The sequence below is a fragment of the Diabrotica undecimpunctata genome, chromosome 7, assembly GCF_040954645.1.
Source record: "Diabrotica undecimpunctata isolate CICGRU chromosome 7, icDiaUnde3, whole genome shotgun sequence".
Taxonomy (NCBI): domain Eukaryota; kingdom Metazoa; phylum Arthropoda; class Insecta; order Coleoptera; family Chrysomelidae; genus Diabrotica; species Diabrotica undecimpunctata.
In genome coordinates this window covers 151,675,371-151,687,946 of record NC_092809.1, presented here as the reverse complement: position 1 = coordinate 151,687,946, position 12,576 = coordinate 151,675,371, and the positions used below count along the sequence as shown (strand labels likewise).

General features: G+C 33.6%; 1 protein-coding gene across 2 annotated transcripts in view; it reads left to right on the top strand.

Moving 5' to 3' along the window:
* Positions 1–11,564, top strand: part of LOC140446041 (uncharacterized) — a 151,606-nt gene extending 140,042 nt beyond the window's left edge. For both annotated transcript variants that reach the window (XM_072538544.1, XM_072538545.1), the window contains one exon: positions 7,528–11,564. In XM_072538544.1, the coding sequence (XP_072394645.1) occupies positions 7,528–7,562 (35 nt within the window). In that variant the 3' untranslated portion in view covers positions 7,563–11,564. The remainder of the gene's footprint in view (positions 1–7,527) is intronic.
* Positions 11,565–12,576: the final 1,012 nt, after the last annotated feature.

The following is a 12,576-nucleotide window of genomic DNA, read 5'->3' as shown; positions in this document are numbered from 1 at the left end:
ATTCGAAGAATACGGCGATATATCCACAGCTCAAATGATTCTAGTTTCTTCAGGGTGGCTTCCGTTGTGGTCCATGCTTCTGCTCCATAGAACAAGACCGGGAAGACATAACACTTGACCAGTCTTAATTTTAGTTCCATTGAGATTTTGCTTGTGAACCACTTTTTCATATTGCTGAACGCGTTTCGCGCTTTTTCAATTCGTGATCTTATTTCTGTTGGCTGGTCCCATTTTGTGTTGACTGTGGTTCCAAGGTATGTGTATGTCTCCACTTGTTCTATTTTTCGGTTGTTTAATGTCAATTGCATGTTGTGTTCTGCTGATGAGCATGCATTTAGTTTTGGTTGTATTGAGTTCTAAACCATATTCTTGACTTGCTGTGTGTATGCTTTGCATGAGTCTTTGAAGCTCGTTGCAGTCATTTGCGATAATAACTGTATCGTCAGCATATCTAATAATATTAATTACCTCTCCGTTTACTTTGATACCCTCTGAAACTTCTCCCAGTGCTTCTCTGAAGATTTGTTCAGAGTATATATTGAACAGGAGCGGCGGGAGGACGCATCACTGTCGTACACCCATTTTAATATCTATCTTCCCACTGTGTAAGTTGCCCATCTTTATCTTAGCACTTTGGTTCCAATAGAGACTGGTTATTATGCGCAGATCCTTGCCATCAATATGCATCTTCCTGAGCATTTCCATGAGTTTATCATGTTTGACCTTGTCAAACGCCTTGGAGAAGTCGATGAAGCACAAATGGACGTCCTTGTGCATGTCTCTGCATCTTTGAATTAAAACTTGCAGACTGAAGATCGCCTCTCTTGTGCCCAATACGCTTCGGAATCCGAACTGTGACTCCGATATATTTGCTTCGCATTTGTTATTATATTCTATTGTGTATGATTTTGGTGAAAACTTTGGTAATGTGATTTATCAAGCTTATTAAGCGGTGTTGATCACAGTGTTTTGCACTTGGTGTTTTAGGTATGGCTACAAAGGTCGATCGAAGCCATTCCTCCCCTCCCCTTTGTCGTAAAAGGTGTTAAAAAGGCCTGTCAGAAAATCGAGGAAGTGGTCATCCGTTTCGCATAGGAGTTTTATGATCTCGCTCTGTATGTTGTCGAGACCTGGTGTTTTGTCGTTTTTTAGCGATGAAATGGCTTTTTCCACTTCAGACCTTAGTATTTCGGGTCCAGTCATGTCGTCATCTTGGTCCACTGTCGCTCTGCGTTTATCGTTAAAAAGTCGTTCTACGTAATCTTTCCATGTGTCAATGAGCTTCAAGTCGTCTGATATAAGGTAACAGAAGTGTCTTGTTTGTCATTTCAACAGCTCTTTTTATTTCTTCCCATTTAGCAACTGCGTCTTGTGCGGGTTCACTCAAGTTTCCAATGTTTCTTCTTAAGGATTCCTGTACTTGGGCACTAATACTATCAAATTATATTTCCTTTTTTCCAGAATTTAATATTCTTTCCAAGATTGCTTTAAAAAATAGCGATAGGTATTCTTTGCCTTTTTTCTTTTATATTGTTTCCTTCTGTTTTTTGGTTCACTCTTCACTCTTTTTTTTTTGTCTCTTTTATTATCTAATGTTTAGTCATAATTTTTTTTAGAGTATTTGTAATATTGGGAATATTATATGTGTACTTTAAATTTTATTATTTTCATAATAAGAAGGCAGGCATCTAAAATATTACCGATCGGTTTATTTACTGATTAGTTGCATTCAATTTCTTATTATCCTAATACATTCCTGTAGAATTTTTTAACTACATTCTGCCAATATTTCTTACTGTAGTTCTTTGTTACTGACATTAGAAAGTTAATCTATAAAGATTCACGCTTGTTGGTTTAATTTGTTTATTTTTCTAATTAATGTTTTTGTGTGAAATAGATTTTATCAGGAAAAGGCTCTAAAACAGATCGACCGTCAACGTTGACTTGTAAATACTATTTAATAAAGATAAAATCAGATAGAAAGTGCAAAAAATTATTAACATTAGTTAGCCATTTATTTAGTAGATGAGTGTTTCTTTATAGCTACTGTAACAGCGCAATAAATTTTAAACATTTTAACGGGAATACAAGATCCTGATATCAGTATGCAGAAGATGAGTCTCACCAGTTAACTTGTGTTTAAATAAACCAAGAGATTTATTTTAAAAGGTCAAATTTCTTACCAGAGAGTATAAAGCTCAAATGCAAAAAAAATCAAGAACTAGGCTGTTTGATGAGGTTGAAATTACACTTTCGGTTTTCTCATTTAAATTATTTCCCAGAAAATCTGGTACATTCACATACAAGAGATAAGAGAGCTATTTTACCAAGACTTCAAGCAGAAAGCTCATTATTTTCAAAGTCGTTGGGATGTACCAATGATGGCAGATTACTGCTGATCACTGCTGGACAAGAGAAATGATATTTCAGTTGAATATAGACGTAAGAAATTTAAACGATCGTTTGAATTAAAGCGAGATTCTATATAAAAAAAGTAAATCTAAATTTATACCCATTCTTATTATTTACCCATGCCCATTTTTAAGAAATAGTCTAATATTTTTAAGTTTTATGCCTACTATTTTATGACAGAAAAAATTAATGTTTCTACATAACCTCAAAAATGGCCAAAAACCGCTATTGTTGCACTTTTAGGATAAGATATCTCAGACACCCATATGAGGAATTCTACAAAAATTCTCACCTTAACTGGAGCCAAATATGGTGATATTGCAATTTGCTGCTCGTACTCCGCAGTAACAATTTTTTTCTGTAGGTTGATACAAAAAAACAGGTTTTGAGGAGCGAGCCTCAAAAAAGGGGGCAAAAGGGGCAAAAAAAGGCAAGGTGGCAAGCGGTTATTCAGTCACTAAAATCGACGTTTTTTTTTTCATTTTTTCGCGATTTTGCCCGAAAATAGATTAAAAGATACCTCTATAGTTAGAGCACACATACATATTAGGTACCAATCGCTTCGTCTTGGTCCCCAGAATGAACTCTGACCCTTTGAAGAACCAAAAAAAAGCTCAAAGCGTGGCAAACGGTTATTCAGTCCCTAAAATCGACGTTTTTTTTCATTTTTTTGGGATTTTACCGGAAAATCAAATTAAAATGACTTCCGTAAGTGAGGTTCATCTACCTATCGGAAGCTGGTGACTTGATCCTCAGTATGTAGCCTGATCCGTCATCAAATTATAGATAGTAAATTGTAATATAGCTGAAAACCTTCACATATTAATTTATCGTGTTTTAAGTAAGAAAATACGATTCAATTTTTTTTCTTCTTTTTTTTTATAACAAACTTTTGTTTTATAAATTTATACCATTGTTAAATAGTATCTATCAATAATAAAAAATTTAGAATATTTTTGATGTTTGTATTCTATGTATTTCTTTTTTTTACTTGACTAACTTTTATCTCGTTCTAATACTCATACTAACAAAAAAAAAGTTTGTTATAAAAAAAAGAAGAAAAAAAATTGAATCGTATTTTCTTACTTAAAACACGATAAATTAATATGTGAAGGTTTTCAGCTATATTACAATTTACTATCTATAATTTGATGACGGATCAGGCTACATACCTTTTAACTTGATTTTCCGGTAAAATCGCGAAAAAATGAAAAAAACGTCGATTTTAGGGACTGAATAACCGTTTGCCACGCTTTGAGCAGGTGTTTCTTCGTTCTTCAAAGGATCCGAATTCATTCTGGGGATCAAGATGAAGCGATTGGTACCTAATATGTACGTGTGCTCCAACTATAGAGGTATCTTTTAATCTATTTTCGGATAAAATCGCGAAAAAATGAAAAAAAACGTCGATGTTAGGGACTGAACAACCGTTTGCTACGCTTTGAGCTTTTTTTTTGGTTCTTCAAAGGGCCAGAGTTCATTCTGGGGACCAAGACGAAGCGATTGGTACCTAATATGTATGTGTGCTCCAACTATAGAGGTATCTTTTATTCTATTTTCGGGTAAAATCGCGAAAAAATGAAAAAAAACTTCGATTTTAGTGGCCAGAGTTCCAGAGTTAATTCTGGAGACCAAGCCGAAGCGATTGGTACCTGGTATGTACGTGTGCTCCAAGTATAGAAGTCTCTTTCACTCGTTTTTCGAGGCAGATCGCTAGAAGAATGAAATAGCTTTAGCGAACAAATCAGTTTTTTGTTGGAAAAAACTTGAATTTGCCTTTTTTTTGAGGCTCGCACCTGAAAACATGTTTTTTGGTATCAACCTACAGAAAAAAATTGTTACTGCGGGGTACGGGCAGCAAATTGCAATATCACCTTAAGGTGCGAATTTTTGTAGAATTCCTCATATACATATAATACAAGATAGACTGATCGTTGCAATACCAGCCCGTTCCTTTACTCCGACAGAGAAAACTGACGCAAAGCAGTCCCTGCATCTCTGTCTAATTTGCCAACGTGACGTAAATGACCAATTAGAAGATCTCGTGGTCGATACACTAGGCCCATTAGACAGAGATGCAGGTACTGCTTTGCGTCAGTTTTCTCTGTGGCATTGGTGGAACGCCACTGTATTGCAGCAGTCAGTCTACCTTGTATTATATGTCTATGCAGAAACCATAGCCAATTCAGCAATTTGGAGCTCAGATTCGTATTCAGCATAACAAAGTCCTTCGGAAAACTATACTATGTTTTCTGGGTCTCAGGCTTGTCAGCCTGTGAATCTAAAGCCCGATACTGACGAAATATTGGAAACGTAGCGAAACTATTATAGCGATTTATATAGAAATAAAAACACTACAGCAGAAGATATTAGTATTTTCTATTGAGTTCTTTTTATTGCTAGAATTTTTTGTTCATCAACACTCCTTTTTTGGTTATTTTAGAACTTATATTTCATTTATTATTTATAACATATTAATTAAAAGATTATTATTACAATGTTTTACATAATATTTCGTAAATGCACCAAGTTTTCCGAAAGCTCTCACATTATTCACCTATTTCCTGTCAACTCCAACTCCGCTTGGTACGACCATAACCTTGCTTTCCGTTTGAACGGCCTCCAAATAAGATCGACAAGCGAACAACAGCCTAAACAAAAACAAACCATAGTGGTACCGTTTTGAGAAAGTGTATTGTTCACGCGATAAAACTAACTAACAATAGATATTACATAATTCAATATAAAATGTATATTTTATATTACCAGATAATAATCATGTTTTAATGTAAGGTATTCGATTTTTATAAAATACGAAGACTAATTTATTTTTGCGGTTGTATTTGGTTAATGATATATAAGAAATAACTTTAGTCCAGTTTGAGGGATTCAGACGATAAAGGTACCACTGAAAAATCAGAATATCCTTAAAAATAATCTTTTTCCTATTCCTCACTATCACCCATACACTGAATAGAAATTCCATAATAAACCTCTGTAGTAATTTTTTGAGTTTGATTGTAATTCATTATCCATGGAACTTTACAAATTAAGTTTATTAATAGAAAATAATAGGTTAATTGCTTGGTTTCTAATTGGAAGTAATGTTTTGGATGAGAAGAAAACAATTTTTTTATTAACATCCAAGATTTTTTACATTTGTGTCACAATAAAAATAATTAGTAAAATTGTTTTCCTTTACAATGTGAGAGAGATGTAAGGTCCAGTGACCAAAGCATCACAACACAAATATTGTCTTGTTTATCGGTGGGATGTGCACGTATACAGATACGTGAACACGAATACTAAGCGGCATAGAGTGGCATAGATCACAATGGTTGGCGTTATTGAAGACGTAGCTTCACCTACTGTAGGCAAGGTCAGGATTGGTTTGGTAGGTCCAAGGGATCATATCAGTTCAATTATTCTTTACTTGTTGGTTGTTGAGATTGTATGCCAGAGTGTTAGAATACACGCGCAATCTGTTTTGATATTGTTTAGAAGTTATTTTGCACACATCAGAGACTGTTAGTACCTGCATATCTCTGTGTAAGGCGTCATTCTTGATATACCAACAGTTTAAAAAAAAATCCGAATTTATGGCCAGGTATGAGACCCTTTTTGTCCAATAGGTTTGATCTTTCTGAACAAAAGTTTTTTAAAACCCTTAGAAATGACTGGGAGCAGACTAATCGGTCGGTATGAGTTGATATTTGCGATCTTTTCCAGGTTTTTGAATGAGTATGACTTAACATAGAATTGACGATCATAGTGATTATTCTGTAGCAATCATGGATTAGTTCTTGAAGGACGTTACCCGTAGTAGGTTCGTATCCTGGCGCCTCATGTGGTTATATCTCATTCCTTATTATCTGTTTTACTTCTTTAATGTTAAATTGGAAGTTCGATAGTTCCATTTGATATGGAGAGTTAAGAAAAAAATAAAGTGGTTTTTCTTATTCTAGAATCACTACTTTGATAAATGGACAAAATACTTTCGAAAGATGTTCTGCGAATGTCTCAGATTTCTATATCTGTTTTTGCCCATTTACCTTTGGCATTTTTTTAAGGAGGTATAGTGTCTTGTGGACCTCTTACTTTTCTCGTCGCATTTCATAAAGGATAGTTTGTATCTTTGAACGGCGTCAGATTTTCTAGATAAGTTTATAAAATAAATAAACAAATTATTTTTTATGAGGAAAGATGTGGTATTTCACAATACTGTATACTGTAATTATGGATAGGAATTTATGACAATTTATTACAAGTTTGTTACAGATTTCCACGATACTTGAGAATATGTATTAGCAAGTTCTTTGAGTGGATCTCTTTTCTAGTTATTCTAGGTATATCAAATTGGATATCTATAATCTAATAAAACCAACTGCCATTAATAATAGCTTTTAACCAATACTAGTATGATACGAGTACGTTTGTCTTCTATATTTAACTAAATCTCGTCGTTAACTGCGTTTTTCATCGGGATTCTTTAAAAGACCAAAACGCCATTACTTTACTTAGTTCTCCCAATATCTCCGTGTGCAGCTCTATTGCTATTCCACTGTAGATTAGTATATATTTACCTAATTTTGATTGTCTCTTTTCTTTCTTTTTTTGTTTCCTGTAGAGCGCATATATCTATTTGTTTCCCATTCAGCACTTGGGTTATTTGTTTGTCTCCTGTGTTGAGCGATCTAATGTTTTCATCTGTCATTTGTATATATCTCTCTCTTGTCCTTTATTCTTGCCGTGGTCGTCTTCATATTATCAATCCGGTTCCAAGGTTTCACATTGTTTCTTTCATCACCCTCTACACTCCAGATGTGGTAACCGCAGAACTACTCACTCCACCCTGCAATAATTAGTGTTATGGTAGTAACTGAAAGAGTTCCTCTTAGATGATTTGTTTTAGATATTAGTAAATTTCTGTAATTATTCTAATTATTATCTGAGATTAACATTAACTATGCTTTTATTGATATAATATCGAGTCAAGTAGTAATGTTTACAAATAATGTAAGAAACTTACAAGACTTCTTTTCGTTTTTATTCGTAAGTTTATTTTCACAAATTTATCTTCAAAATTCTCCATTAAAAACTTTTTTTTTGTTTCAGGGTCACCCTACCACTCATTCTTCTCATACTTCTAATAATGCCAACATGGACCATTTGCGGCAACGACATGGACTCAAGTGTTTTCTCAAAATACTATTGGTCTGATTTTTTCTTATTTTATACAGGAAAAATCAAACTAAAGTTAAGTAATTTATTAAAGGTGCAAAAAGTCAAATTTTCGTTAGGTTAATACTTGAGTGTATATTTTGTAAATAGAGACTTAAGTACTTCATTTATGTTAAAATTGGTAAACCTTGCACTGCTAATTTTAATGTAAGCACTGCCAAGAAATACCTCATTTGCTATTTATTTATTGCGACATCTTAAATATATATTGTAAGTAATAGGATCTAGAAAAACATTTCTATATGTGCTGTCAGTAATATTTGGGATTAAGTATGTAATAAAATATATAATTATATGTAATATTCAATATACTTGTTTTGAAATACGTGAATATTTCTATAGTGTCAAATAATTATGTAGGTGCTGTTGAAGAAAAAACTAAATCGGTTTTGAAATTATGTATTACTTGTCATATGATCCCATTTCAAATTTTCTTACAAAATGGTTTTTATACAAAATTTTATATTTTTTGTATTTATAACAATAAATTGTCCTAACGAAACAAAAAAGTCAGCCACTAACACATCTCTTAATTAACAACGTTATTCTCAACAATCCACAAGAAAAGGACGAAGCCTTCAAAGATACGTTTCTCGTTTCTCCTAATAACCCAAACTTCAGCGAAAGATCCAAAATAGACGCCGAAAGAAGAGTGGAAGATATATTCTATTACCCTCAGGCACACTTGGGACCACATCTTCACCCGATGATGGCCCCTGTGACTGAGGACACCCTCAGGCAGATGTGTAATATTGGAAAAAACACAGCTTCTGTCCCTGATGGCATCCACGGAAGATGCCTCAAAAATCTTCCAGAGAATATTATCCCGTTGTTCACCAACATAATCAATGCATCTCTTACGCTGAGCTATTTTCCAATTCCATGGAAAGTGGCCAGCACAGTTATGATTCCCAAACAAGAAAAAAACCCTCACCAACCCTAAATCGTACAGACCCATTTCATTATTGAGCACCCTAAGTAAAGTCTACGAGAGGATCCTTAAGGACAGACTTGTAGAATTTCTAGACCCTCACCTTGCCATTATAGACTACCAATTCTGATTCAGGACTAAACACCCGACGTAAAATTCATTAGTTGAAGCAACAACTTTCATTTCACAATCACTTAACGAAAGGAACTACGTCATAGGCATATTCCTTGACTTTCAGAAGGCATTCGATCAGGTCTGACATACAGGCCTGGTTGAAAAACTCCACCTTGCTGGATTGCCCACACCTTTCGTTAAAAAAATAAATTTCTATCTCTCTCATCGGACAATCAGGATCAAAGTAGGCGAAACCTTATCCACACCCTTCAATCCACAAGCTGGAGTGCCCCAGGGCTCTCAAGCACAGTCTACAATAGTGACATCCCTCGCCCACGGCATAGATCGGAGACCCTTCTACTGTATGCTGATGACACTGCTCTTCTCACGTCGGGATAGCATATAGAGTGTCGACAATTGTCTGTATTATTAAAAGACAAATAAACCTTAAAAAACATACTACAGACTCAAAAAACAATTCTACTTAGGAAATATCCAAAGAGAAACTTAAATTATTGTATACAAACTATTGCTGAGGCTGGTCCTCATATATGGGGTATAAACATGGATTCTACCGCAAAAAGCGTAAAAGAATTTTAAGAATATTAGAGCGTAAAATACTCCGCAAAATATTTAGAGCCATAAACGACCAAGGGGAGTGGCGCAAAAATTATAATTTTTAATTATACTCGATCTTTACTGAACCAGATCTCAAAACGTTCATAAAAACACAGCGACTTAGATAGTGTCATCTCAGGATGACAAATAAGGGTCTAATTACCTTCTGAAATCCTCGAACGCTTTATAGAGGACTTTGAATAATGCAGTCGAGTACTCCTCTACCCAAGTCAATTTACTGGACTTGTATGGACGTATGACGTATGGACTTGTAAATATTTCTCTTCAGTGTCTTGCCTTGATAAAGGCAAGATATTTCTTACATGACAATTCTTCGTCGAAATAATAACACCAAATTTGCAATTGAAATTCTTCTTAACCAGAGAGTATGAAAAATAACAGGGAGCAGAGCCCCTAGAGCACTAAGCTCTAGGAGAGCCCGTGAGGGACTCGCTTTTGGCTGACTGACCTGAAAATCGAAAAAAAAAAATTGTTGTCCGTAGTCCTGTGGCAGTAGTGCACCTTATACGAAGAAAAAGATATAATATTTTCCCGAACCTTACTTAACATGCTATCTAGAGTTCTAATAGTAGTAAGATCTTTTCCTCTTTGGTCATGTGCTGTAATCCCATCGCAAACCGTTTTGAATTGATAGTGTCACAAACATTTGTGTTTTATCAAGCGTTTACATAAAACATTCTCTGCACACCTTTATTTTCGTTCTATTACCATTAAAAAAAAATTCTCTCAATATCAAGAATATCAAGAAATTCTCAATTGAGTGGACTATTATTATTATATAATATATTTTGCCTAACTGAGTCAATTAACTTCTTAGCACATAGATTTCGACACTGAGATAATGACTCAAGGTTTTCTAACCTTTCTTACTGTTACTTCTTTCCTACTTCTCCTTTCTCATTTTCCTAGTATTTTTAAAATACTATAAGTTAAAGCAATCTGGTGAATAACATTAACGTTATCAGTAAAATGTTGTGTATTTCTATCAGTTTCTGGTAAATTATTTATATCTATATCTATATATACTATATTTAAAAATATTTCTAATTCAGTATGTTCAATATTTCTAATTCATCACCAACGTTAAGTGAACTTAAGTCAAAAACTCCGGAGTCGGTATTTTAAAAATAAAAAGTTCCGTGGTAATTAGTGTCTACAATAAATAAATCAATCAATGTAATACTAACAAAGTGCACAATGTACATTGAGTTAAAAGACGCTAGAATATTTACCTTTACTGATTTTGTTGTTAGGCACTTGTTCTTTAATAAGATCATTATCGAACTTTATTATCGTTTGCTACTTGCCACCACTTTAGTGCTTTCTGAAACTAATAATTAAAAGTTTGTCATTTATACACCAAATATATTTTTATGGACAATAATAATCAATTTAAAATGTAATTTTAAGTACCTAAATTATAGGAATACAACTTGACGTTTATTCGAAAGTAGGTGTTAGGTTAGGTTGTCACTTTCCCTATTTAAATTAGTGTTGCCAACAGTAAAGTCAAGTGGAAACTTGGCAAACTAACTACTCCTAGTAGTAGTATAAATAATTGATTTATACTCTTAACTAATACATAATCAAAGAATAAAACAATCAGAATGCCCACTCTCACATGCCGCCTTTAAAGTGTCTCAGCACGCGATCGCCATATTTTAAACGGAAACATAGACTCGAATTGAGAAATTTGTTGCTACGACAGAACTGTAATTTAAATTTTTAGAGATTAATAATTTAGTACATTTAAAATAATTTTTAATCTATTCTGCAACTAAGAGTACGAATTAAATAGTGCATATTATGTCTGTAGTTGCCGTAAATAAATTAAACCGGGTTAATTTTTCTATACACAACAGATAAAAGTTCACTGAACAGCACTGGTTCCGTTTAAAACATGGCTGATTCCGTCTGCGCGAACGAGATGCGCGTGCTTATTTTCAGAAGCATACTGGGCATTCTGATTCTTTATTATGCTGTGACATAATGTAGAGTTTTAAGATTAAGTTATACCATTTGAAAGTGATCGGAAAAAAATATGTTGATATAATTATTTTATTGACTCATACTTTTATTGACGTATAATCCCAGTAACTAACACCGTAGAAATGTTAATTTATATTGATTTACTGTAAGGCAGTGCAGTGAAGTATAATATTTAAAAATAGTCCATAGTATAAAATAGTTAATATTTATTGCATTTGTCAACCTATGCATTTTTATTTATTAAATTTTGTTATAAAAATTCTTGATTTTTATTGGAGACCTCTACTTGCAAAACAACCAATATTGTATTTATGTAGTAGCGGCCACTTCCCAAACAGGTAATTTAAATACAAATACAATACCAAGTCAAAAATGGAAACTAAAAAAGGCACATTAGATTAAATTGGAAAAAATTATATCAAAGAGAATAAATCAGATTAAAATTTCAGAGTCGATTGACCACACACTCACGAGCTTTAATTAGCCTGTACTGGATGCTGCTAATATAGCCATAGGAAAATCTCAACTTATAAAGAAACACAAACCAGTTCCCTGGTGGAATTCATAATGTGAGGTCACTATTCAATTAAGTAAAACAATTTGGAACCGATACAAAAAGTACAAAAATATTGACCTATTACCAGAGCACCAAAAGTGTAGAGCTTCAGCCCTACATTTAGGAGAATCATAAAAAAAGCAAACAAGAATCCTAACAGAAATACATACCTAGCAATATCATCGATTTAGAAAAAAGTTTAAAAAATAAGAGGACAGCATACTCACCAATAAATCGTAAGTCTAGAAAAAGAAGGGACGTTACTAACTGATCCACAGGATATACTAAATGAATTAGCTAATACCTATCAAAAATTCTCATCCAGCCAAAATTACACGAGTTCTTGACTTACAAACAACAGGAGCAGGCAGTACCTATTATAATTTCCTACGAATTTGACGTTATCAATACACCTCTTAGTTAGGGGAGTTTCAAGAAGCACTTAATAGCATGAAAGATACTTCACCAGGTCCAGACGACATACCAATACAATTTCACAAAAAGAAACTTCCCATAGAAGCAAAAGAGTTTCTACTCCAAACTTTTAATATTATTTGGTACAAAAAGCATTTACAAAAATCTGGAAAAATGCCATTGTTATTCTATTATTATCCCAAACAAAGATAAATTACAATTAGAATCATTTAGTCCTATATCATTATGTAAACTTATGGATCAACTTACAATCGAACAA